We start from the raw sequence: 24,790 nt of genomic DNA, 5'->3' as shown, positions 1-24,790 counted from the left end.
TTTTATCTCTTTATTATTATTATTATTAAGCTTTTTTATTTATTCTACGGTAAAAAAACACGTTGGCCACCGACCTGGAAATGTGGGCTGGACACGCATCTGGAGATCTGCTTGAAGAGCGGCTCCTGGATCTTAACGAACTGCGTGGGTTCGATGACGTCCAGAATCTCCTCCAGCTCCCCGAGAAACATCACCTGCACACACACAGACACACACAGACACACACTGTTACTACACATTCACACAGACACACACTGAGGGGTGAAGCCAGAGTAAAGAAAGAGCCTCGCCTCTTTTTGACTGCAGGTTTTTGGCCAGAACTTCAGTAATCCTCTGATGACCTGAGGGTGGAGACGAAGGAGAGTTCAAACTGAAACACAAACTCCGACTGAGACTCAGAAAATAAAAACACAAGGAGATACTCACTGGTTCTGTTAATGTTGGGTCTTTCTCTAGGAACTGTACAATGCAATACGCCAACTGCAACAAGACAAGAGACCAGACGACGTTAATAATCTTATTTCAACTCTTTAAACACAGAAAAAAGTTCTGTTATATAATTTATAGTTTCAGCTAATTAACCAATTAACAGTTAATTAACTTTAACTGAATATCTCCACATTTCAGTTCAATTTTCACTCAATGCAAGAGATTAAAGGCTACAGACAAATAAATAAATAAAGGAAAATCTGAATAAAAGCAAAAACGACAATGATAAATAAATAAATTCATATTTTTGATCCTTTAAAACATAAATAAAGAGAAACCAGTGGTTGTTTTTGACTTCGTGACACAAGGAATCTGAATTTCTCTCTGAGTGTTTGTCTTGAATCTAGAGAAGCTCCAGGTTTATTTGGAGTAATACTGATAAACTCTTTCTCATTTTAGGGCCAAAGAACAAGAGAAAGGTTTTATTTTTATTTCTAAATAAGATTTAAAACGTCTCTGCTGCTGTTAACAGTGAGAACTGATGAATAAATCTTATCTTATCTACAACATCTGACAATCGTTATCGGTTTTACAATTCAACACTAGTTGTACATATGCCAATAGTTGTATATTGTTTAATCTATTCTATTATTTATCTTTTAAACAGTCCACTTGTTATTTTTCTGCCTTATTTATTCTGATGTTATTTGTCCCACTGTGGAACAAATAAAGGTTTTCTAATTCTAATTATCTCATATCATCTGATCTGTTGTTATTTGTGTATTTAAATGTATTTTTTTATCCATCAGAATAAAAAACGTCTCAAAAACCATGAAATAATATTTGTGTTTCGTGGATTCTCTTCGACTATTTTCAGGACTTTTTCTTTTTCAGCTCATGTCTGACTCTATGACGGGTTAATACACATCTGAAACAGCAAAATGTCAAACTTTTTCCAGACACAAAAAAACAAAACAATTAGTTTCATTAATCTGATTCTGAATCTGTCACCGAATAATTCCCATCAGATTAAAGCTAATTTAGCTCATACAAATAGTTTTTGTTTTGTTTTGTAAGTTGCACATGAATCATCTAAACTGGAAACATGTTTCATACACTGGTCTTTATTTAGCTGCTGTGAGCCTGATGAACGTTACCTGTGCATGGAAGAGGGACAGACTCCTGACGGTGTGGAGGGGGATCAACACTTTGACCAGAAACTGTTTATGCTCCGCTTTGAGCGGGAGAGCGAAACCATTGATTATACTGCAACACAGAGAGAGAGAATATGAACACATCAAACAGGTTCAATGAAAGAAAGAAGATCAGTGAAGAAAAGACGATGCCTGGAGGAGAAATAAAGACTCAGAGATCTGAGGAAAATCTTTCCAAACAGTCCTTCAGCTCATGTGTTTACCGCGTTTTAAAGGGAGCGTGACGCTCAGAGAAAAGGTTCGTTTATTACTCAGAGACTCGTCTCCGACTGAATCTGCTCTAAAAACAGACGACTGGAAACGAGCGGGTCCACATACCTGCCCAGGATCTCCAGCAACTCAGCCACCCCGTTGAAGTGCTCCGTCTCATAAACAAAACTGCAGCAGGAGCAGGAGGAGCAGGAGGAGGAGGAGGAGGGGGAGGAGCAGGAGGGGGAGGAGGGGGAGGAGGAGGAGGAGGAGGAGGAGGAGGAGGAGGAGGAGGAAGAGGAGGAGGAGGATGGAAGAAGAGGGGGAGGAAGGAGGAAGAACAGGAGGAGGAGAAGGAGGAGGAGGGAGGAGGAGGAAGGAAGGGGGAGAAGAACAGGAGGAGGAGGAAGAGGAGGAGGGGAGAGGAAGAGGAGGGGGAGGAAGGGAAGGAGGAGAAGAACAGGAGGGGGACAGAGGAGGAGGAGAGGGGAGAAGGAGAGGGGAGAACAGGAGGAGGAGGAGCAGGAGGAGGAGGAGGAGTAGGAGGAAAAGAGGAGGAGGAGGAGAAGAACAGGAGGAGGAGGAGAACAGGAGGAGGAGGAGGAGGAAGAGGAGGAGAATGGAAGAGGGGGGGAGGAAGAGGAGAACAGGAGGAGGAGGAGGAGGAGAGGGGGAGAACAGGAGGAGGAGGAGAGAGGAGAGAGAGAGAGAGGAGAGAGGAGCAGAGGAGGAGGAGGAGAGACAGGAGGGAGAGAGGAAGAGGAGGAGAATGGAAGAGGATGGAAGAGGAGGGGGAGGAAGAGGAGAACAGGAGGAGGAGGAGGAGGAGGAGGAGGGGGAGAACAGGAGAACAGAAGAAAGTTAAAAACAAATTCAAAGAAAAAACATTTCTATTGTTTGGTCTCTTGTTCTTTTTAACTTGTTGTTTAGTTGCTTCTTCATAATCATCATATCAGCATTTAGCAGATTGTCTCTATTCATTTATGTATTTATTCATGTTGACTTCTATTGTATTTAATTTTCTAATATTTGTATTTATTTCTTATGTTTGGGATAAATAAAGTGTTACGTCATCTCACTACATTCAAACACAGTAGATGAAGACGTTTACTAGTATTAAAATACAATATAATAAAATAAAATGAAGAGTTCCAGTGTGTATGTAGACAGAGTCTGTACGTGGTTCTTAATTCTGCCTGAACACACTGATCAGGCTTATCATTATGACCACCTAGGTGCTGTTCTTCATGAGTTTTCTTGAGTTGTTCCTAAAGTGTTTTTGTGTGAGTGTGTGTGTCAGGCTGCATCCTGCCTGATTTGTCACAAATGGTTTAAATGTTATTTACTTGTTGTGTCAGTGGTCATAATGTTGTGGCGGATCCGTGTATATAATGTTACCTTGCCACTTGTTTACATTATATATATCTAACTGTACTGATCTGAAGTGTTTCTGCTGCGTTTGCTTGAGGAGGACGTGGACTCACCGTAGAAAAATATTATTGATCTGTTTTCGTATAAAAGCCCTCAGCCCCAGGAATTTGCCGTAGATTCTATGCAAGACTGTCTTCAGATAGTCCCTCTCCCGAGGATCCTCGCTGTCGAACAACTCCAAGAGCTGCAGACACAGACGGACGCGCAAAGATAAAAGATAAAAAGCTTCGGGCTGAGACGAGAGGACGGAGACGTCTGAGGACGATCCAGGAACTCACCTGTAGGACAAACTTCTGGTCTATGTACTTTTTGGCAATGCTGGGCTGGAATTCCTGACTCTCCAAGAACCGAATGAAGAACTCGTATACCAACTGGTGAGAGGAGCAGAAACAAACCAGGTTAATAAGGAAGTTTAGTTCCTTTTGTGCAGGAATATCTGAAGTTAAATTAAGAAATGGACAAAACCAAATAGGAAGCTTCAACTTTCATCTCTGAAAGAGTTTAGAATTAGATCAGCCTGGAAACGGATCTAAAAGTCACTCATAAATATCTTGTTTTGTTTCACCAGGGAATTAATTCTAGACAAACAACGCTGTGAAGGTGTGAGTTTCACCTGTAAGTGTGGCCAGGACGCCTCGAGTGTGGGCTCGTCCTCCTCGGGGTCAAACTCGTTACTGTCGCTGGGCGGAAGAGTCCGGAATATGTTGTGAGACACCTGAGAGGACGCGAGACGTCAGACACAGCTCAACGTTTGACTGATCTTTGGACATTTTTGTCCATTTGGGCAAAACTTTCCTCTTCACTTGTTAGTGCATATAACACAATTTACAACAAAGTGTATCACTAAACCAATTTTGAAATTCAGGAAGAAAAAATATTCTAAAAGATGTAAAATAAAATGTATCATCCTCTTGTAACTTTGGCGGACAAAGTTGTCCAAAAAACTGCTATAAAAACTTAAATGACTAATATTTTCTTCGGATTTTTTCTGCATAAATCTCTTAAACAGATTCCCAAAACTAACAAAAATTAATTAAATCATCATTTTGAGGATTTTAACCCTTTCAATGCCAGTTTGATTAATTAATACATGATTGCTGCTGTTTTTTATGAAGAAAAAAACATGAAAAATTTGCTATTTTCCATAAACATGGGGCATTTTTTTTATTTTTTTATTTACTTTTTTAGACAAGTCTTGGGTATGATGAAGATTATCTAAAATATCGACTGGATATCATTATTAGTTGTTGTGTAGCAGCAGATTTAATATTTACTACCTTCTTGTGGCCTCAGAGAACAAAAAAGTCCCATTGACTCCCATTAAAACTCAATAAAACAATTTATTTTGCAACATTAGGGTTTAATTTATGAGAAACATGTTCAAATGTTTTCAACCCTTAAATTATTTAGTAAAGTAAAAAACAACAGTAATCAAACTGGCGTTTAAAGGGTTAAAATCCTGAAGATGACTGAATTATTGGTAGTTTTGTAAAGTGCTGACGTTAAAGTGAGGAGCTAGTAAATAAAGTCGGGCTGTGTCATTCATTGATTGATCTCTCACCATTTTGACGACCTCGGGGTAGGCCTGCTCCGTCAGGTAGCCCCGGCTGACGGTCACGTAGTCCACCAGCTCGTTGAGCGTGGATCGCTTGTACTCCTTCATCTTCAGATCCGACAGCGTGTCCATGAAGTCAAAGACAGTACAGCACTGCTGCAGCTTCTTCAGGAACAGCTCCGGCTGCTCCGGCGCCGGCACGTCTGGACCAAGGACACAAAGAGAATCACACCGTCACACACCTGAGGATCGGCTGTACCTAATATTACGGCCGGGCAGGGTACGCTGGGTATAAACTTCATGTTAGACGCAGCATTTTTACATTTACAGGTTCAAATGTTCTTTTTTTAACTTGTTCAAAAGAAGGTTCACAGCATTATCACAGAAAAACATGAACTTTTTGTAAAAATATGGAGCTACTTCCATCGTCTTTATGGGAAATGTAGGAAAATAAAATAAAACACAACCCAGTTAGACACAGTCGTAAGATTTGCTCAAATAAAACAACGTATATGTAAGTTTTTGTCTTAAAAAGAGGGAGAAGACGAGAAGAAGACGTGAAGAAGTAGAAATAAGTCCAACAGCGGTCAGTTGTAAAGAAGCAGTGACCTAAGAAGCAGCATGATCACTACATTTAAAGCTCTTCAGAAACATTTATGAATGAGCTCCACTCAGGTGAAGTCAGTTTATTAACTTCCAGCTCATCACTCGTCGTCAGTTTTCCCTCGTAAAGAGACCGGCTCATTATTTGGCAGCGCTGACACAAACAAGACGAGGCAGGAGGTGTTTTCATTCAAAGCTCCTGGTGACGGACATAGTGGAGGGTTACGCAGAGTTCAGACACCTCCTCCTCCTCCTCCTCCTCCTCCTCCTGCTCCCTGCTCCCTCCTCCCTCTCCTCCTCCTCCTCCTCCTCTTCCTCCTCCTCTTCCTCCTCCTCCTCTTCCTCCTCCTCCTCCTCCTCCTCCTCCTCCAGGACCGGCCCGTTATTATGCAACAGATAAGCTGCTCTGAGACGATGTTTCTGAAGTGTGATTAAAAAATGACACTTCAAAGGCCGAGTGTGTCGCCTTTAATTCTGCTGCAAACTCGACCGAAACCAAAGAGGAAATGACACTTTCTGCTCATTTTAGAGCTTTAAGAAGAAAAAACTTTCATTCCTTCATTCATTTATTCATTCATTCATTCATTCGACCTCTGAGGTGGAAAATGTGGGATTTTCTCGAGCTTTGAAACATTTAATGAATCAATTCATTGATCGAGAGAGAAAATAAACTGTAGATGAATTAATAAGGAAACTAATAATAATTAAAGGTTATTAACATGCTCACATTTACAGGTTAATGCAGGCGACTGCAAGGAGAAGGAGGAGGAGGTGAAGGAGTAGGAGGTGAAGGAGGAGGTGAAGGAGAAGGAGGAGAAAAAGAAGAGGTAAGAAAAGGAGGATGAGTAGGAGGACGACTGGAAGAAGCAGAGGGAGAAGGAAAAGAAGAAGCGTCACCTGAACCAAAAATAACCTGTAAATGAATGTATAAGGAAAATAAATGTTAATTAAAGTACATCCTCATCCTTCATTCATTGTTCTCTGTCCAGGTAAAGGATCCGTGTAGAACCTCTGATTAAACCGAGCGTGTTTCCACCTAAAAACACACAACGTTCTGCCTTCAGGCTTCAGCTCATTCAGGCTCAAACTAAACCCAAACCTGGACTCTGCAGAGTCTCACTCCAGCTGGACAAACTCTTACTCCTGCTACAACCGCTCATTCATCTCTCATTTATTCTCTGAATGACAATTTAAGTTTTACATGTGTTATATGGGAACTACAAGCTCACGTCACGCTAACAACGGCTAAAAACAATAGCGTGGTAAAACCAAAACAGTGCAAAACACCTATTGTTAGCTGTGATGCTAGGAAGAGCTACTATTAGCTGGGAGGCTAGGAAGCAAGGAGAAGCTACTATTAGCTGGGAGTTTAGGAAGAGCAACTATTAGCTAGGAGGCTAAGAAGCTACGATAAAGTCAGGGAATCCTCACTATGTTACTAATAGTAGCATTGGATGGGAGGCTAGGAAGAGCTACTATTAGCCACGAGGCTAGGCTGCTATTAGCTGGGAGGCTAGGGAGAGCTACTATTAGCCACGAGGCTAGGCTGCTATTAGCTGGGAGGCTAGGAAGAGCTACTATTAGCCGTGGGGCTCTAAAGCTAGCAGAAACACAGACCTAACCTCTCTCCAGTTCATTCATTCTGATCATTAAGCTGTTTGTTTATTTAAGACTGGATGGTTGTAACACATGCTGTCGTTCAGTGTGTATCTCTCTGACTCAGGGTTTCGTGTACAGTTCACTTCATTATATTATTGTTATTATCATCATTATTATTATTATTAATAATACTAATAATAATAATGAGGAGCCCGGAGCCTCCGGATCCTGCAGCGCTGCCTCTATAGGAGCATGTGAGCGACCTTAAAGGAAGCTATTAATAGACAGATAATCGCACAGGACGCAGTAATCCCTCCACAGAGACACCGAGACACCGAGACACAGAGACACAGGGACAGGGACAGACCATGAAACCGTCTGTAAACTGTAGTTAAAGTGTGAGAGAAAAGTGTTTAGCCTGGAATAACCCAGAAACCAGGTCCTGCTGCCGCTCGCTCTCCCGTCCAGTTCACACATCAGCCACAAACCAAAGCTCAGCCACAGCTTTTAAACCCACGATCTTTTAATACCGAGTCCAAACCAGGTCAGAACTGTCCTAGAGTTGGTCTCCGGTAGATTCCTGTAGAGAGTCGACTGGATTCAGTCCAATAAATCTTTCAGTCTGAGTTAATGTGGAGAGAGGAGCTCGTACCTCGTGTTCTCTACTCCAGAAATGTTCTGGTTCTCCAACGCTGCCATAAACTCCCTAACCCTCTGGAAGGTTTTTCACCTCCACGCTGCTGGTTTCTAAATTACTTCTTCAATATCCCGTAAAAATACTTCCCTGCGTCACAAAAAAGTATGTGATTTATAGCTAGAGTCAGTATATTTTCTTTTCTTCTCTAATGTCTGTACAAGTATTTCAAGTTCAGTTATGTAAACAAACCTTAAACCACAGGAAAGACTCATAAATATGTCGATTTGTGTGGAATATTTACGGCTCCAACGGCCAGGAACACGAAACATCCACAAATAAATCTGAGTTTTAAGGTGAATACGATAAGATCCTTGAACCAATTGGCATCTCTTTGGATTTAATTTAATTTAATCTGGAGTAAAGATGTGACAGAGCTTAATCGCTTCCCAACAAAGTGGCTCCAAACCAAAAATTTAAGGGCGGGAAAGTTGGTTTTACTATCAAACATTTAAAGGTTTGTGGCTTCGCGTTGCTGAGTTGAGATGTCGCACTAACTGAACCTGTCCAGTGACACAAACACAAACATTTTGCCGCGTTGCCACACCCGTACAAGCTGCTGCAGGTCCAGGTCGATAAAAACCAAAACTGGCTCAGGATGATTCACATTACAAAGATCAACGTACCGGACCAGAGGCGGCAAACACACCTGGTCTAACATGAGCGTTATGTAACTGACCGTTCATTAAATATCATGCGCTTCTTTGCACAAAAACAAAGAGAAACAGTAGGAGTTGTCGTTATTAATAGTTTCTGGTTTGGTCTGTTTAAGATTAAAATCAGGCTGCAGATCTAGACTCATCACAGACGGATTAAAATCAGTCTGATTAGTACGGTCTGAGGGCGGGGCCAAGATACTGATGCCACGCCCACATCTCCTCCAGACTCACTCGTGTTTTCCTTCTGTTAACACTTTGCTCTGGGACAAGCTGTTGGATTAGACACTGGTGCTGCTTTAAGGAGCGGTTGGCACATCACATCACACTCCAGGAATCAATGGAGGCCAAAGCTAACAATCCACATCCACGTCCATCAGCAAACCCAGACGACTGTTTGTGTAAATTACGCATTTATTCAAACTTAAAGTTTCTTTTTGCACAGAAAACTGTTTGTTTAAAAGTAGTGCCATAAAAAATACAGATGTTTTCCCTAACATGATTAATAATCTTAATTACAATATTGTTCAAAATAATCACGATTAGCATTTTGGTCAAAATCGCAAGGAGAAGCTACTATTAGCTGGGAGGCTAGGAAGCAAGGAGAAGCTACTATTAGCTGGGAGGCTAGGAAGCAAGGAGAAGCTACTATTAGCTTGGAGGCTAGGAAGCAAGGAGAAGCTACTATTAGCTGGGAGGCTAGGAAGCAAGGAGAAGCTACTATTAGCTGGGAGGCTAAGAAACTAGGATAAAGTCAGGGAATCCTCACTATGTTACTAATAGTAGCATTGGATGGGAGGCTAGGAAGGGCTACTATTAGCTGTGGGGCTAGGAAGAGCTACTATTAGCCACGGGGCTAGGCTGCTATTAGCTGGGAGGCTAGGAAGAGCTACTATTAGCTGGGAGGCTAAGAAGCAAGGAGAAGCTACTATTAGCTTGGAGGCTAGGAAGCAAGGAGAAGATACTATTAGCTTGGAGGCTAAGAAGCAAGGAGAAGCTACTATTAGCTTGGAGGCTAGGAAGCAAGGAGAAGCTACTATTAGCTGGGAGGCTAAGAAACTAGGATAAAGTCAGGGAATCCTCACTATGTTACTAATAGTAGCATTGGATGGGAGGCTAGGAAGAGCTACTATTAGCCACGAGGCTAGGCTGCTATTAGCTGTGGGGCTCTAAAGCTAGCAGAAACACAGAGCTAACCTCTCTCCAGTTCATTCATTCTGATCATTAAGCTGTTTGTTTATTTAAGGCCGGATCGTTGTAGCACGTGCTGTCGTTCAGTGTTCATAATCGTGCAGCCCTAGGTCTCGGGTATTCACTTATTAGTATATTCTCTAAATATATGCTAACCGGCGTTTGAGATGTTTAGCCTCCAGCTAAGCCCCGCCCCCTCAAAAAAAGGAGCTGCACTTGCTCTGTCTTCCCTTTAGAGGGCGCTGTCCATATTTATTTATACTGTGTATGGTCGGCGCTGACAGCAGAATATAACTTGCGGGAATTTAACAGGCGTCGAGGATCAAGCGTTGACACCAGGTCTAACTTCCTATGTTCTCAAAAAAAAGCTCTCGTATCAACGCGACTATTCTGAGATGCTTTACGACTGTGGAAACACTGATGCTCTGCTCTGGATTCAGCCTCCTCGGCTTTGGGAGAGAGAGAGACTCTCATCTGGGCTCTCGTCCTCTTCCTCTCTTAATCTTGGCAGAGGAAGAGAGAAGTCGCTGCTGCTTAATTAATGGTGGAAAAAAAAAAAAAAAACGAGAGAAAAGCTTAACGAGTCCCAGCACAAGGAAGTCTCGCCACAGGAGCTCCTATAAGTTAAGCTAATTACATAACGGCGTCAACGGATCCAGCATCCAGCAGCTAACATCCATTTTAAAGAAAGAAATCAGGTAATTTTTAATTATTTAATCAGTTTATGCACAAAAAAAACAACTAAAGAAGATACAAGCAAAGCATATTTTCCCTCCACCTGCCAAATTACATGCAGATTAGAGCAGCGTCTGATCATTTTAATAACCAAAACAAGAGGCTCGCACGGTTTATTTCCAAAGCAAAGTGTATACAGGCACCATATGTCTGCTCCAGAAAGGAAACCGGAGAGTTCAGGGTTTGCAAAATGTGTTTTAAATCTAATCCTCGAGCTGCGGTGAAAGAAAAACCAGGTCCAGGTTTGTGCCTCGCGCTGCCAAACAGTGAAAGTGGAGCGCAGCCAGCGAACTGCAGCTAACAGCGTGGCCCGAGGATGAACTCAGTCTACCCGTGTTGATGCTGTATAAATAAATACTAGGGCATCGCTATTCCAGATAAATATAAAGCATTATTTTAAGAGAGCAGCCGGGGTTGTAAACTGAGACAAAGAACACGTCCAGAGAAGTGAACGCCGCCATAAAGGAAACAAAGGGGGCAAATAAACCCAGAGCGGAGATCAAACCAAATCAATCAGGGGTTTCAGAGATGAACCGTTTCCATGGAGACCGAATAAAATGATGAGACATAGACGGGTTCACGTCAACATGTTAATCGTTGTAGAAGTTCATTGATAAAGTGGTTCTGCTGCTGTGGAGCATCACACCTACCGGAAATAGAAGAGAAGAAGAAGAAGAAGGACGGAGAATGGAAGGAGAAGGTAGAAGAGAAGAAGCAGGTAGTGAATGAGAAGAAGGAAGAAGATGATGATTAAGAAGAAGGAAGATGAGGAACTAAGAAGATGAAGAAAAGAAAAGAAGGTGGAGGAGGAGAGGGAAGGAGAAAGAAGAAGATGGGGATGATGAAGAAGGATGAAGAATGAGAATAATAAAAAGATGATGATGAAGAGGGAAAAGAGAAGTGAGAAGAAGGAGAAGAAGAGGTAAAAAAGGAGGAGGAGGGAGTGAAGGAGGAGGACAGAGAAGGAGAAAAAGAAGAATATGAAGAAGGATGAAAAGGGAAAGGAGAAGGAAAATAGGAGGAGAGGGAAGGAGAAGAAGAAGAAGAAGGATGGAGAATGGGAGGAGGAGGTAGAAGAGAAGAAGCAGGTAGTGAATGAGAAGAAGGAAGAAGATGATGATTAAGAGGAAGTAGGAAGATGAGGAATTAAGAAGATGAAGAAAAGAAAAGTAGGTGGAGGAGGAGAGGGAAGGAGAAAGAAGGAGATGGGGATGATGAAGAAGAATAAGAATAAAAAGACGATGATGAAAGAAGTGAGAAGAAGGAGAAGAAGAGGTAAAAAAGGAGGAGGGAGTGAAGGAGAAGGACAGAGAAGGAGAAAAAGAAGAATATGAAGAAGGGTAAAAAGGGAAAGGAGAAGGAAAATAGGAGGAGAGGGAAGGAGAAGAAGATGAGGACGATGAAGAAGGATGAAGACAGTGGAGGAGGAAGCGAAGGAGGACGTGGAGGAGAAAGTCATAGAAGAAGAAGAAGAAATTCCTGCTCGTGTCCTGAATTGACGGAGTAGAAGAAGACGTCTCCAGCTGATCTGATTGGACGAACCAGGCTACGACACGACGGGGAAATCCACGAGTATTTTTAAACTGGCTGCCTCCAGTGGAAACACAGGTCTGGGGAGGTGTAAGACGAGGGGCGGACACACTCTTTGAGACGAGTCCACACACACACACAGAGACAGACACACACACACACACACACACACACACACACACACACACACACACACACACACACACACACACACACACACACACAGTGTGCAGGGGAAAGCCCCTGGTCTCTAAAACAGTCGCTGTGTGTGTGACAGGGCGATCGGGCTCCGGTTACAGCAGCAGGTTATAAGGTGCTGGGAGCTATGACGAAACACAGAAACACTCAGAGCCGATGGAGCCGCTGACCTCTGACCTCTGACCTCCGCACTGTTTACTGGAGGCTTCTAATCAGAGCCATCTACAGGAATAAAGGTGCTGCTTCCAGAACCTCCATGTATCTGGGACCTGATCGTCCCTTAGATCAAACCATTTAAGAGTAAAATAAGTTCAGTTCCAAACAGCACAAAGCAGCTAATAACTTCCTCCTGAATAACATACAAAAGGTCTGAAGATGGGAGTTATCATTCATAAAGTAGGGCTGGGTACCGAACTTTAACATATTACTTCTAGCACTGACCAAAATGCTCCAGTAACATCAAATGTCAAAAATTAATTATCGTTCGGTGCCAAGTTCCGACATCCAACAAAGTAAATCTCAGCTGTTATGAGCCAATAACCATCTGTCAAGATCTAAAGTCACTGGTGCAACGTGGAGTTGGAGGGAAGCTTAGCCGCAGACGCTAGTAGCATAGCGTCAACATTAAGGCGGGAGACAAAAGTGGAGGGATTTCCACACATTGCAGTTATTTACCACAAATATTTATTGCATATAAAGCCTCACATCTCATTCTATAACACTCAGACAATAAAACACTGGTGGTTTGTAGCTTTCACCAGCTTCAACACCACTGAAGTTAAGAGACGGATGGAAAAAATCACGCTTTGTTCTGTGAAGACAAGGGAGGCGCCACCCTGTGGTGGGAGCTGGTAACTGCTCCATGTAACACAAATGTGGCAAAAGTGTGTTTATGTTGTGTTAATTTTGATTTTTGATTTGAATCTACAGTAAAATGTGATGCCAATGTATTTTTGTTGTTGTTCAAATTGGTTTTAAAACATCTGGCATCAAAAAAAGTTATCGAAACTTATCGAAATTGGCATCATATCAAACAAATTGAATGATACCCAGTCTGTCCCCAGTTCGTTTGTTATTCTGTGTCCAATTTAACATTCATTCATTCATTCATTCATTCATTCATGCATAACAATAATCTGTGCCCTCTCGGCTGCTATTGGTCAAAAAAGTATTAATTTAAAAAGTAGTTTGACATTTGCATGTCTGACTATCACGCTTGTGCAGAAGAATTTTTGTTTTTGATCAGTTCTATTTATTTATTATTAATATTTAATGGTCTCCTTTATTGTTCAGTTTGCAACAAGTGTCAGGAGATGATTGAGTTTGGGCAGATGTTGAAACAGCTGGTTTGGAGATGAAAACTGTACAGGACTGATAGGATCAATAAAGAAGGACCTTAAAATGGGTATTAAAACTAATAAAACATCTGGATTCACTCGTAGTAACGTCAAGTAAAACGTAAATCAGCTGTGGATGATGTTGTGCAGAAATGCAGCAATCAACGTTCTTAAAGATGAAATTGAGACTGAATCCACGTCTGATTAGTCGAACAGATTTCTACTTCTCTGGAAATAAAAACGACTTTGTCCTATGAAAAAAGAACCTGGAGTTTTAGAGGTCGGTATCAGATGGCCATAAATAATAATCATAATAAGAACCTAAATGAACTATTAAATATGGTTTCAACTTCTGCAGCGGCGAGCAAAAAGAAAAAGAAATCACGCACGTAAGCGATTTCCTCAAAGCGAAAGTGCGTGTCATGTTTCCCCCCGTCTCCGTTTCCCAGCAGTCGCTGGCTCGGATACATAAGCCTCCGAGGTTAAACATTACATAAAGGATTACAGCGACGACAAAAGCTGACATCTGTTCCGTTTGGTCTTCAAACAGATGTGACCCAGGAACATGGCGGCCGTCAGCTGTCGATGCAAATCTCCGCCGGACGTCGTGTCACGACGACAAAAAGAAAAACGATAAACAACAACAACAACATCCGAGACGACGGCGCGTTGGCGTTAACGCGCATGTAGATATGAACACGAACACAGCGAGGTCGATACCACTCATGTTTGGGGAGGTGGTAGTAGTTGATCCCTGAATCCAGATCAGGTTAAACGCTGCAGCCAAACAACAACAACAACAACAACTGAACGCTGCAGCGTTTAAAAGAAGAGAAAAGTTTCCTGGAGACTAATCTTCCAGAGAGAGTTAGGGAGTTTATTGCAGCGTTGGACGACCAGAACATTTCTGGAGCAGAGAACACGAGGTACGAACTCCGCTCCTCACCTTAACTCGGACTGAAAGAAAGATTTACTGGACTGAATCCAGGAGAAGACAAGGAAAGACTTTAGGAAGCTACAAGAGAACAACTCTAGGACCTTTAACCAGGGCCTGACTGATAAACCGTCTGATTATAACCAGCAGAGAATTAACAGAAATTGACCAAAACTTGGCTGATTGACGTCAACGCTGACACTTTTTTTCCACTAATAAAATTCAGGTAATATTGTGTTTTTGTTAGAAATGTCGTCCTTTGGTTACGTATCCAGTTAAGTTCTGATGAAGAGCCGACAGAGCATCGACTACATCAGCACATTATTTACCTCTTTAGTTTATATTTAACTTATATCTTAAGTTTATAACTAGTTTGTGAAGTGAACAATAACTCAACAAGTTTCCTGTAACGTGCCTCGTTGTGTCTGTCACACGTGACTGACATGTTAGCAAGCTAACGCTACGATAACTAGCTTAAATATTACCTTGCTAATCACTTTAACCGAGGGCTTGTTACCAGACTAGATAAGTTAGCGGTGGACTATATTTATGTTGAACAGTGCACGGACTGTGTTTTTAACTTAATCAAGTTTTTGATTTATTTTATGTTCAAAATGTTCATATTAGTGATTCTTCTTCACACGTTCTGATAGAAAAAAAAAAAAAAAAAAAGGTATTTGAAAATAGTAAAATGTTCTCCCTTCAATTTATATCTCTGTAACAAGTGTTTGGTATCATATTTAAACCATCAAAAGCAGCTATTTTTTCAATTGAAAAATGTAAAGATTTAATCTGCTGATGTATCAGTTATCGGAAATTTTTTATGCACTTATATCAGAATCGGCTCCAAAGGAATCGATCAAGCCCCACATTTAACATCAGATCAGAAACTATAAAAACACTCCCAGAAAATGTCTGATTCACAACATCCAAGTTTAATTTGATATAAATTCATTTAAAGAGATTTCGATTTAAAAGAATTTGACCTAAAACTAAAGGTGTCACTGGTTCCAGAGATTTGTTGTCGTTCCTCAGCCTCCACCCTCCAGTTTCTCATCCATCCTTTCGTCCCGCTCTCCTCTGCCCTCATACTTTTTAAATCCAATCACCTTTAAGTCTGTTCTGGATCTCGTGTCGCGAGATTTGTCACGATAAATCATTCCCTCAAGACGAGATTTGGAAGAATGGATTGGCACTTAATCATTAACTATTGTATATATTGTTCAATTGCTCTTTTCGTATTGTTTTAATCGTTTGTATCTCTTTTTAAGTATTTATTTACTTCCTCAGTCCCATGGTTATCTTGAATGTTATTCTCTATACAGATGACTGTCTTGTTTACCACTGGGATAATAAAAGATTCCAATGAGAATGAACAAATGGTTAAAAACAAATCAAAGCTGTTTATTTATTGTGCTGAAATGTTTATGTCATATCTGAGGACTACAGATGGAAATTATCTCGCAGCTAAATCCAACGTATCTAACACAAGGTCACGCATTTGCACCAAATGTTTCAATTACATTAATTTGTCGTCACCAAATAAATGCATGAAGTAAATAAATAAATAAAAAGCAGAGTGACGCACATGCGTGAGCTGCACATACATGCACTAAACCGAGTCCAGGTAACAGGCCAGAGCTTGTGTAACAGAAAACTTGAACATATAAATACATATTGGTGACCCAGATAGAAACTACCTCCGTGTTCTCTCTGGCGTCTCATATAAGCAGCGTTACGAGGCGCCAGGCTGCTGTCAATCATTAACACATGCAGTCGGCTCGTCCCCGGTAAACTTTGCTCCCGTCTCCTGCAGCCAGCGACAGGACAGATGGCAGCGCCGTCTCTGCAGGATTCAGGCAACAAGAGGCTGCAGGTACGAAACACCTGAGCAGATACCGGGAGGCTGCTATCAAACCGGGCTTTCTGCAGCTTTCAACACTTTTTAAGACAATTACGGGTTAAATTTAAGACCTACACAAAGAACGAAAATTAGAATTACTTTAAAACAAATAAATTTATGTGCATTAAACTATCAGTCAGGACATCCAAGAGGAACAGAAATATAATAAGCCGGGGTCAGAGCTGCAAAATACACTCACATTTAAGAGTTTTTAACCTCTTCTAACTCCAGGCTCCTGTTTAGGACGTATCCAAACTAAACTGAATCCTGCTCATGAACGTGTTGGAGCTCATTCATGGTCTTGGTCTCTTTTGAAAGACAAGACTCTGAAGTGAAATATTGCATCATGCAGCATTTACTCAAACACAACTGGCAGTGACCAGAGCTCTGATTGGTTCAAAAAGCTGCTGCAGAGGAACGTTAAAGGGTTAAGGCCTTAAAATCAGGATTATGAAATGTCAGACTTTTTAAGACTCTGCAGAAACAGTGAAAACCCTCAGAGGTGTCACAGGTTATATTCACTCATCAGTTTAATGAGTAAACAACATAAAAACTGTTTGGTTTTTATTCCCAGCTGATCCGGTTGATGCTAATGAGGCTAATGAAAACACAGTCATGGTTGATTATGTCTGTGGAGTGAACGGTGTCTAATCAGGTCAGCTGACTCCTTGATCGCCTTCACATCTAGACTTAAAACTTTTTACTTTTTAAGTGAGTTTTAATTGAAATTTTTAAAAGTATTTCTAGTGTTTTCTTGGTGCAGGATTTTATGTCATATTATTATTCTTACTATTATTAGTGTGTTACTGCAGGAGGATTTTATTAACTCTTTTTACTATATTTAATTATGTTATTCAATGTCACATGTTGAAGTTACTTCATTGTGCTGCAGGTAATGACTCGTTTCTGTCATGATTATTCATTTAATTAATAAGACGACTGCACAAAACGACACGACACTCAGATCAGAAAGTAAACGGCTTAAAATCCAAACACCTTTTGAAAGAAGGTTCATGCATTTTGACTTTTTTGAAAATTGCATTAAAAAAGAAAATGAACAAATAGAAAATATTATTATATTTTGCTGAATTAATATAATAACATCACTAACAATAACAGTGTTCTCACCAGGAACCTCTTCTCCACCATTGATCCAATAATAATTAACTAAACAAATACAACTAAATAAAACAAAATCCGTATTTGTGTTCTCCTTTAAATAACTTTCAGTGTCTTCAAAGGGAAAAAATATGAAAATAAATAAAGAAATAACAAAAAGAAAGGGTCAATCCTTGACATTGAGGGGTTCAACTGTTAATTAATTAAGTTTTTATGTATTTCAGACATTGTTTTACACAAGCAGCATCTAAAATCCTCTCCTTCCTCTGCAATCAAAGCCAACATTTACTATTTTAATATTAAACTCATTCATAAATCTGAAAAGCTTCATTTAGAGGCAGCGTTGTGCAGAAGCAGCCGTGTAACTGGAAGGTCGGCGCTGTGACAGCTGAAGCTTCACGTCACAGATTCTTGGAGTTAAGATGCTGCATTGCTTAAAAAAAGCCTGAAAGGTGAAATCCCTCGAGGCAGCGGAAGGAACGACCGTCGCACAAAGACGTCTTTCACGAGTCCAGGTGAGACGCGAGCAGGTCTCACATAGCAGGGATTCCAGCGGCGGATCCGAATCTGAAACGCCGCTCGCTTCCAAACAAGTCGACCGAGCGTTTATGTGACATCAAAAAAAATAAATAAAAAGACGCTTAACTGGTGCGACAGAGCTGGATTTAATAACGCGTGCAACTGTGTGGAATCCCGACAAAAAAAGAGATACGTGCAAAAAAAGAAAAGTGCTGTGCAACAGATTCAGACTGATACTAATAGATCCTAATAGTTTGGTTACTTCCAGATGCTCGTACTCAGGCGAAACTCGTTCCTTATGCTCCACTCGTCTCAAGACAACATGTGAGAAATGAGATTTCTGGCTTCGTGCAAACTGAAAAGATTCCTTTCAGGGGAAAACAGGAGCTTTTAGTATCATATCGAAAGGATCTTTCTTTACTACTACTACTACTGCTACTACTACTACTACTACTACTACTACTACTACTACTACTCCTGCACGGCTCCTGTTTCATCCTAATCATGATTGAGACACATAATTTGAAGCGATCATATCATCATACGTGATATCTGACATGTCTACATGTGTGTGTTGAGTCGTCCATGATAACAACAAAGTCGATGGAAGCTGAGCGGGTCCAAACTTCGCCTCCTCTGCAACAAACCCAACAGATCAGAAGGATAGAATGTACTTCGTCCACCACTGAACTTTCCATTCTCCTCTCAGCCAGTGAAAACACTCGTCTTCTGTTACCATTCCCGGTCCATTTTTAAGTCCACCTTTCCATCTGCCTCACGGCTGGTAGCGGAGGCTAACTTTAACACACTGCTTTGCTAGCAGCTATGTGCTTCCACCCCCCCTCCATGCCCCCATGCCACCCTCCTCCTCCTCCACCTCCTCCACCTCATGCACCACAATACTCGCACATAAAAGCTGTCACTCACTAAACGAGGTTTCCTTCTCGGCGTTGGGAACCGACGGTCGTGAGCGTCGCCGTGTGAGCCGACCCGAGCACGAACATGTGGACGGCAGAAGTTTGACAAAGCCACGCTCCTCCTGTGGCTTGTTTGGAGCCGAGTGGAGCTCGAAACATGTAAAGAGACACCTCGTGGATCGGGTTTCTCCTGAGGGGACGTGGAGGGGAGGGAAGACGAGGCAGCGCGCCGGTGGGCTTCATTGGCCGAGCGGAGACACCAGAGGAAGACTCGGAGAGAGGGAGGCAGAGGGGGGGGGTGGGCCGGGGCAACACCGAACATCTCCCTCGTCCTTTCTTTCTGTTTCTTGCTTTTTTTTTTAAAGCCTCCTGCCCGGGGAGGTCACAGAAAGATCAGTCCTCCTACACAAGGTGGACCTGAGCGGGTCTCAGCCACGGGAGGAGCCGGCCCACGTTTATCCCGGGGTTAGTTTCACAAAGTTTGTCCCCCCTCGTTACGATACGAGGAGGAGGAGGAGGAGGTCGGTTACACAACGACGTGGAGGCTAATGTCAGAGAAACCGACAGGAGGTTCACATTCATCACCACTACACACGCTTTAAAAAAAGAAAGTAGCTTACTGGCTAGATGAATAAAGAAGAAGAAGAAGAAATGAAGAAGAAGAAGTAGAAGAAGAAGAAGAAGAAATGAAGAAGAAGAAGAAATAAAGAAGAAGAAGAAGAAATAAAGAAGAAGAAGTAGAAGAAGAAGAAGAAGTAGTAGTAGTAGTAGAAGTAGAAGAAGAAGAAGAAGAAGTAGTAGTAGTAGAAGTAGAAGAAGAAGAAGAAGTAGTAGTAGTAGAAGTAGAAGAAGAAGAAGTAGTAGTAGTAGAAGTAGAAGAAGAAGAAGAAGAAGAAGAAATAAAGAAGAAGAAGAAGTAGTAGTAGTAGAAGTAGAAGAAGAAGAAGAAGAAGAAGAAGTAGTAGTAGCAGTAGAAGTAGAAGAAGAAGAAGAAATAAAGAAGAAGTAGTAGTAGTAGTAGTAGTAGTAGTAGAAGTCAGTCATGCAGAATTTTGTTGAATGTGGACGTTTGGTAGTATCGGTGGTAGTAGTTGATCCTCTTTCAATAAAACCACTAAACAGAATCCATGAGTCCACTCAGGTTAAAGGCTGCAGCCAAACAACAACAACAACAACAACAACAACAACAATAACAAAAAACACTGAATGCTGCAAAGTTTAAGAAAAGAGAAAAAATTGAAATCTTGCAGAGAGGGTTAGGGAGTTAATGTTGGAGAACCAGAACATTTCTGGAGCAGAGAACACAAGACACTACACTACATTAGCTTTAGCATTAGCCCTTTAACTAAGAGTTACTGACTCTAGGAGAAGACAACGTCCTCTGTCCTTCAGGAGACAGGAGGTGAACACCTCTTCAGGTGTATTAAACCAGTAACCTCTCCTGTCTACAGGACAGGGAGTGAAACTACACGTACATATTATAAAGTCTCTGGACTACAGTCTGAGGTGAAAGGTCAACCCTGCAACCAATCAAGTTGGTGGCTAAAAGCTAGTCCAGTTAGCCTGCAAGGTGAATGCAGTGGTTAGTACTGCAGTTTGCCATTATGTTACACATGAGAAGAGTAGAATTACAGTCAAATGTATTTAACAATACAAGAACTGCCACGTTTCTTCAGGTGACACACTCTGCTAAGATAAGATAAAATAAGATAAGAAATTCAAAATGACGTGTTTTAGGATTCTGTCGAGGAAAAATCAGAGATCTTCGGTCTTGCAGAAAGGAACCCATAACTAGAAAATAAAACCATAACTGGGACAAGTGTTCAAAGCGGGGGGGGGAGGGGCCGGGGCCGTGGTTATGAAGTGGCATCGAGTCGAGTCTATTGTGAAAGATTCCTGGCGCCGTGCGTCATCCTTCTTCCCGGGGCATCCCTGGAGGAAACGCCGCCTTCCTCATCTTCCTTTAAAGACGTTTTAAAAAACGAGCCGAACCGCAGACTAACGGATTTATGTAATCCACCGTGTCGTACCTAGACCCTGCCTGGCATATCTGGCTCACGTCTGACCTGAGACTGTGACGAATAGCGAAGAGGAGGAGGAGGAGGAGGAGGAGGAGGAGGGTGAATATGATGTGATCCGTGCACCATATGGAATCTAATTTCCCATATTCACACCCACCTGCAGTGTGTTGTAGATGTTTACCTAAAGGCAGGAGGTGGTGGTGGCGTCGTCCTACTGAACCACCATGCAAATGAAAATACAAATATATATTTATATATATATCTCTGGCGTCTCTGTCTAAACGCTGGTGTGTAACACTGAGCCTGAGGGCGGCCTCAGAAACTGGCAGCTAATAAAATACTGGATACACATCTTCCTGCAGTTATATAACGTGGAGAGATTAGAGGTGGGAGAGGCTCTCGAATAAGAAATAAATGAATAAAAATGACTCGAGTACAGTCAGTCGCTGTGAGGTGAACCTGAAGTCTCCTCAGGTTGATTCTATTCATCGGTTCTAATCGTCCCGGTCGGTGGTTTAACGCCGAGGCTTTAGGAATTCCTTTACGAGTGGCTTACAGTTCACGGCAGACGGGGAGGAAGAGGCCGACCTAATCCTCGGCCTTCCACTCGGTTCACGTGGACATATATGGAGTGGACGGAGGCTCAGGAGCTGCACGGAGACAAATCCCGGGAAATAAATGAGACACTTGAGCTTCGTTACAGACTCCAGCTCAGGATGAACGGAAGCAGGAGCAAGTGTCTGCGCGGCTCCACCGGGCGTCCGCCACCTCCACCTCCACCTCCACCTCCTCCTCCTCCTCCGCCACCTCCACCTCCACCTCCACCTCCACCTCCACCTCCTCCACCTCCACCGGCACCGCCACCTCCACCTCATCGCACAGAACGTTTTTGGTTCGGTTTCCTTCGAGGTTTGGTCTTAATGCGACACAGTTTCTCTCACCAATCAGCATTTAGGACCAAGAGAACGTTTCTTAATTGAAGTAATAACTCAATAACCTGTGACTACTTCAGAAAGTTTATCCTCCTCCCAGTGATTGTTTGTGCTGACTGACCTGGGAAAACAATGAGGAAGTAGAAGAAGGATGAATGGAAAGGGCTGATTTGGATGCAACTTCGTATTAGTGATTATCGATACTGACGATAATCGTGCAATCAAAAACATTTCATTTCAATATTGTGTAAATGATCCAGTGCCACTTGAACACTTTTCTTCTACTATTATATTTAATGTAATTTATCTCCCAAAAGAGAATAAAAACAACATAAATAAAAGTTAAAGTTGCATTTCCTGGATTGTACAGTTAAATTTGGCCAGACTTAATTTGGATAAAAGATGATTCGATCACATTTTTGTAAACAAATAAGTGTTTAGCTTTGGTGACATTAATGAGTGTAAGTAACGTCTAGCTAGCTCGTTATGCTAAGCTAGAAGAATGTGGAGTTGTTGGATTGTCAGAGATTGTTCCTCTAGTTCCTCATTCTTCATGTGTCTTTGCTTTCGTCATATTTTATTACCTTCATAAACACTTGACCTCAAACTGTTACTAGAGACACAGTTTCATTTTAACTCGTGTGCAATGACAGTTAAAGCTCTTCTTCTCGTCCTGAAAACTCTCTCAGAGTTGGAGCTTTGGATCCGACTCACACTCGTTTTATTTGTCGCGAGAAACCACATCGAGATGCGGGAACGTATTTTCATTTTATGAATCTATGGTGAAAGGTGAGCATGGAGATAAGCCTCAATAGTTTCAATCGTACCCTTTAATACGGTGCAAACTAAAAAAAATAAAAATTAAAAAATGGTGAAGAGCCGCTGTGCAATAGACCGTAACAACAGATTTGAAAAGCAGTCAGAGATGAATCTGCACAAAGATGTTACTGATAAAGAAAAGAGAAGTAAATGGATCATTGCATTACAAACAAACACCTGGAATCCAGACACGTAAACCTGGTTCACATTTAGCGTCGGCTAATATTAATTTATGCTGTATTTTTAAATGAAGTCATAACTTAAGTTACTTCTTAAGCTCCGTTCTGGACGACTGTCAGATACGTTTGTGGATGTTATTGTTTTGGCGCAGTTAACAGTAACTACTTCAGTTCCAACAATAATAAAGCTAACGTTATGTCTCTTAGCGTTAGCATCTTTTATTCAGCTACATTTATCATGACTGAAATTAACTTAAACTGAAACTGAGGCTAATCCACTTCTCCAGATATGAGCGTCCTCTAACATTGTTCTCTCTCATTGTTGAGTCCATTTGTCCTCATTTTGATCTGATAATCCACATTTTTCCTGGTTTTCCTGTGTTTACTGACACATTTCACCATGTTTTTGCCCCTGAGGGGGCGTGGCCTCGGGCGACAGTGACATCACTGCACACCCTCTATATCTGATCTTTAGGAATCTCAAAGTCTATTTTTATTTAAACCCAGACCAATTTAAAAAATATTTTCCAACATTTAACAAAATGCATTCGAGCGGCTAAAAGTGGGAAATTAAACTTCCAAACCAACATTAGCATCACTTTAGTTACACACTGACTAAACTATTTCCACAAAACGTCAGTCCAAGGAAAGAGTCTGTCCAGCTCAGACACTAAGTGAAGACCCGTTTGCCAAGTTGCTTGTGGAAACAGAACATAAAACCTTCTGACTAAAGCTGAAATACATTTAAGGCAGCGAGCTGTGGATCTAGTTTCTCGCTGTGTTCTTTCCTCCTAACGCACAGTGTGTGTAGTTCTGAGCCAAACATTATGTGTGGCTGTGTTTCTAAACCTGCTGAGGCTAAAAAGAGGAGCCGGTGGTCGGGAGCAGCAGCGCCATCGAACCGAGGAGGCGAGAAACGAGCCCAGCGCCGTGAACATGTGAAGCTGCAGCACGAAGGAGTCGAGGTAAAAATAAAAAAATTCAGTACAAACATTACGAGCAGAAAAAAAAGAGACTGAAATAAACTACGACTGGAAACGCACAACGAGGTAGAAACAATTATACAAACGCAAACATTTCTGCTTTGTTGCTCTTCAATGAGAGTATATCTATACCGATCAGCCACAACATTAAGACCACTGAGGTAAATAACGCTGACCATGTTGTGACAATTCAATGCTCTGCTGCTTTTGGACCTGACATTCATTCATGTGGATGTTACTTAGACATGTAGCATCCACCTACACCAGACCTGGCCTCAGATTCACTGGATCCCAAACTGATCCAGTATCTGTGGGATGATCCATAGACGACCCCCCCCCCACCTCAGAGACCCCCTGACCAACGCCCTCAGAAAGGTTCATTCTCTGATGAATCGGTGATGAACTAAAACTATGTCCCGACACTAAGTGTAAAAACATGATTTTTCTGCTGAAGTAGTTTATTTTGTTCCATTCATTATTTATTTATTCTGCTCTTGATGACTGTTTGTATTTGGTTTATTTCGTTTATGTTGTGATTATTGTTATTATCATTATTATTATTATTATTGTTGGTCTTTATTTTGTTATGTTTAATTATTTGTTCATGTTCAGAATAAAAACAAACGAAGACATTCGGACGCCCGTCATAATGTGAACGGCTTTAATGAAGAGATCAGAAACTAACTTCAAATAAAATCATTTGGTGTCAGGCCAGACAGATTTCCTGCTCTCGTTTTCAAATCAGGGGAAATGAAACTGTGCTTTCTAGGAACCTCACTTCTGCTTTTCTCTGAAGCAACAAAAAATGACACAATGATTGTATATTTGTGTTTACTATGTGCAGTTCATGGAGTGGACAGTAAACGTGTGTGTGTCAGTGGATGTCAGGTCTAACTACCTCTGATCACCTCTTTTAATACAGTGAATATTTTTTAGATATTTAGTGAAATTTAAAATGAGTTCATTTAGGTTTAAACCTTATAACGAGCCTCAAAAATGCATTTACAGCAGGAAGACATTCCTATAAAAATCCTGTCTGTGCTCTGTCATTTTTAACATCAGCTGCTTCTTCAAACCAGTTCGTTCCCAGAGATTTAAAATTT

The 24,790-nt window shown here is 41.5% G+C and overlaps 1 protein-coding gene across 5 annotated transcripts in view; it reads right to left on the bottom strand.

Moving 5' to 3' along the window:
• ppp2r5eb (protein phosphatase 2, regulatory subunit B', epsilon) overlaps positions 1-24,790 on the bottom strand; it is a 45,469-nt gene that overhangs the window by 4,741 nt on the left and 15,938 nt on the right. For 4 of the 5 annotated variants that reach the window (XR_007114622.1, XM_047610791.1, XM_047610792.1 and 1 more), the window contains exons 3-11: positions 4,825-5,021; positions 3,877-3,978; positions 3,542-3,634; positions 3,317-3,447; positions 1,962-2,021; positions 1,587-1,695; positions 427-480; positions 291-341; positions 75-194 (exon numbers count right to left, since the gene is read on the bottom strand). Coding sequence is in view for 4 of the 5 variants with exons in the window: in XM_047610791.1 (XP_047466747.1) it covers positions 75-194; positions 291-341; positions 427-480; positions 1,587-1,695; positions 1,962-2,021; positions 3,317-3,447; positions 3,542-3,634; positions 3,877-3,978; positions 4,825-5,021 (917 nt within the window). In the remaining variant the exon portion in view is untranslated. Of the gene's footprint in view, positions 1-74; positions 195-290; positions 342-426; positions 481-1,586; positions 1,696-1,961; positions 2,022-3,316; positions 3,448-3,541; positions 3,635-3,876; positions 3,979-4,824; positions 5,022-18,763; positions 18,929-24,790 lie in introns of those variants that run through there. The other variant, XM_047610793.1, reaches the window with a different exon arrangement.

The sequence above is a fragment of the Mugil cephalus genome, chromosome 17 (genome assembly GCF_022458985.1).
Source record: "Mugil cephalus isolate CIBA_MC_2020 chromosome 17, CIBA_Mcephalus_1.1, whole genome shotgun sequence".
Taxonomy (NCBI): domain Eukaryota; kingdom Metazoa; phylum Chordata; class Actinopteri; order Mugiliformes; family Mugilidae; genus Mugil; species Mugil cephalus.
Note: the sequence above shows the minus strand (reverse complement) of the source record. Positions and strands in the feature narration are given on the sequence as shown.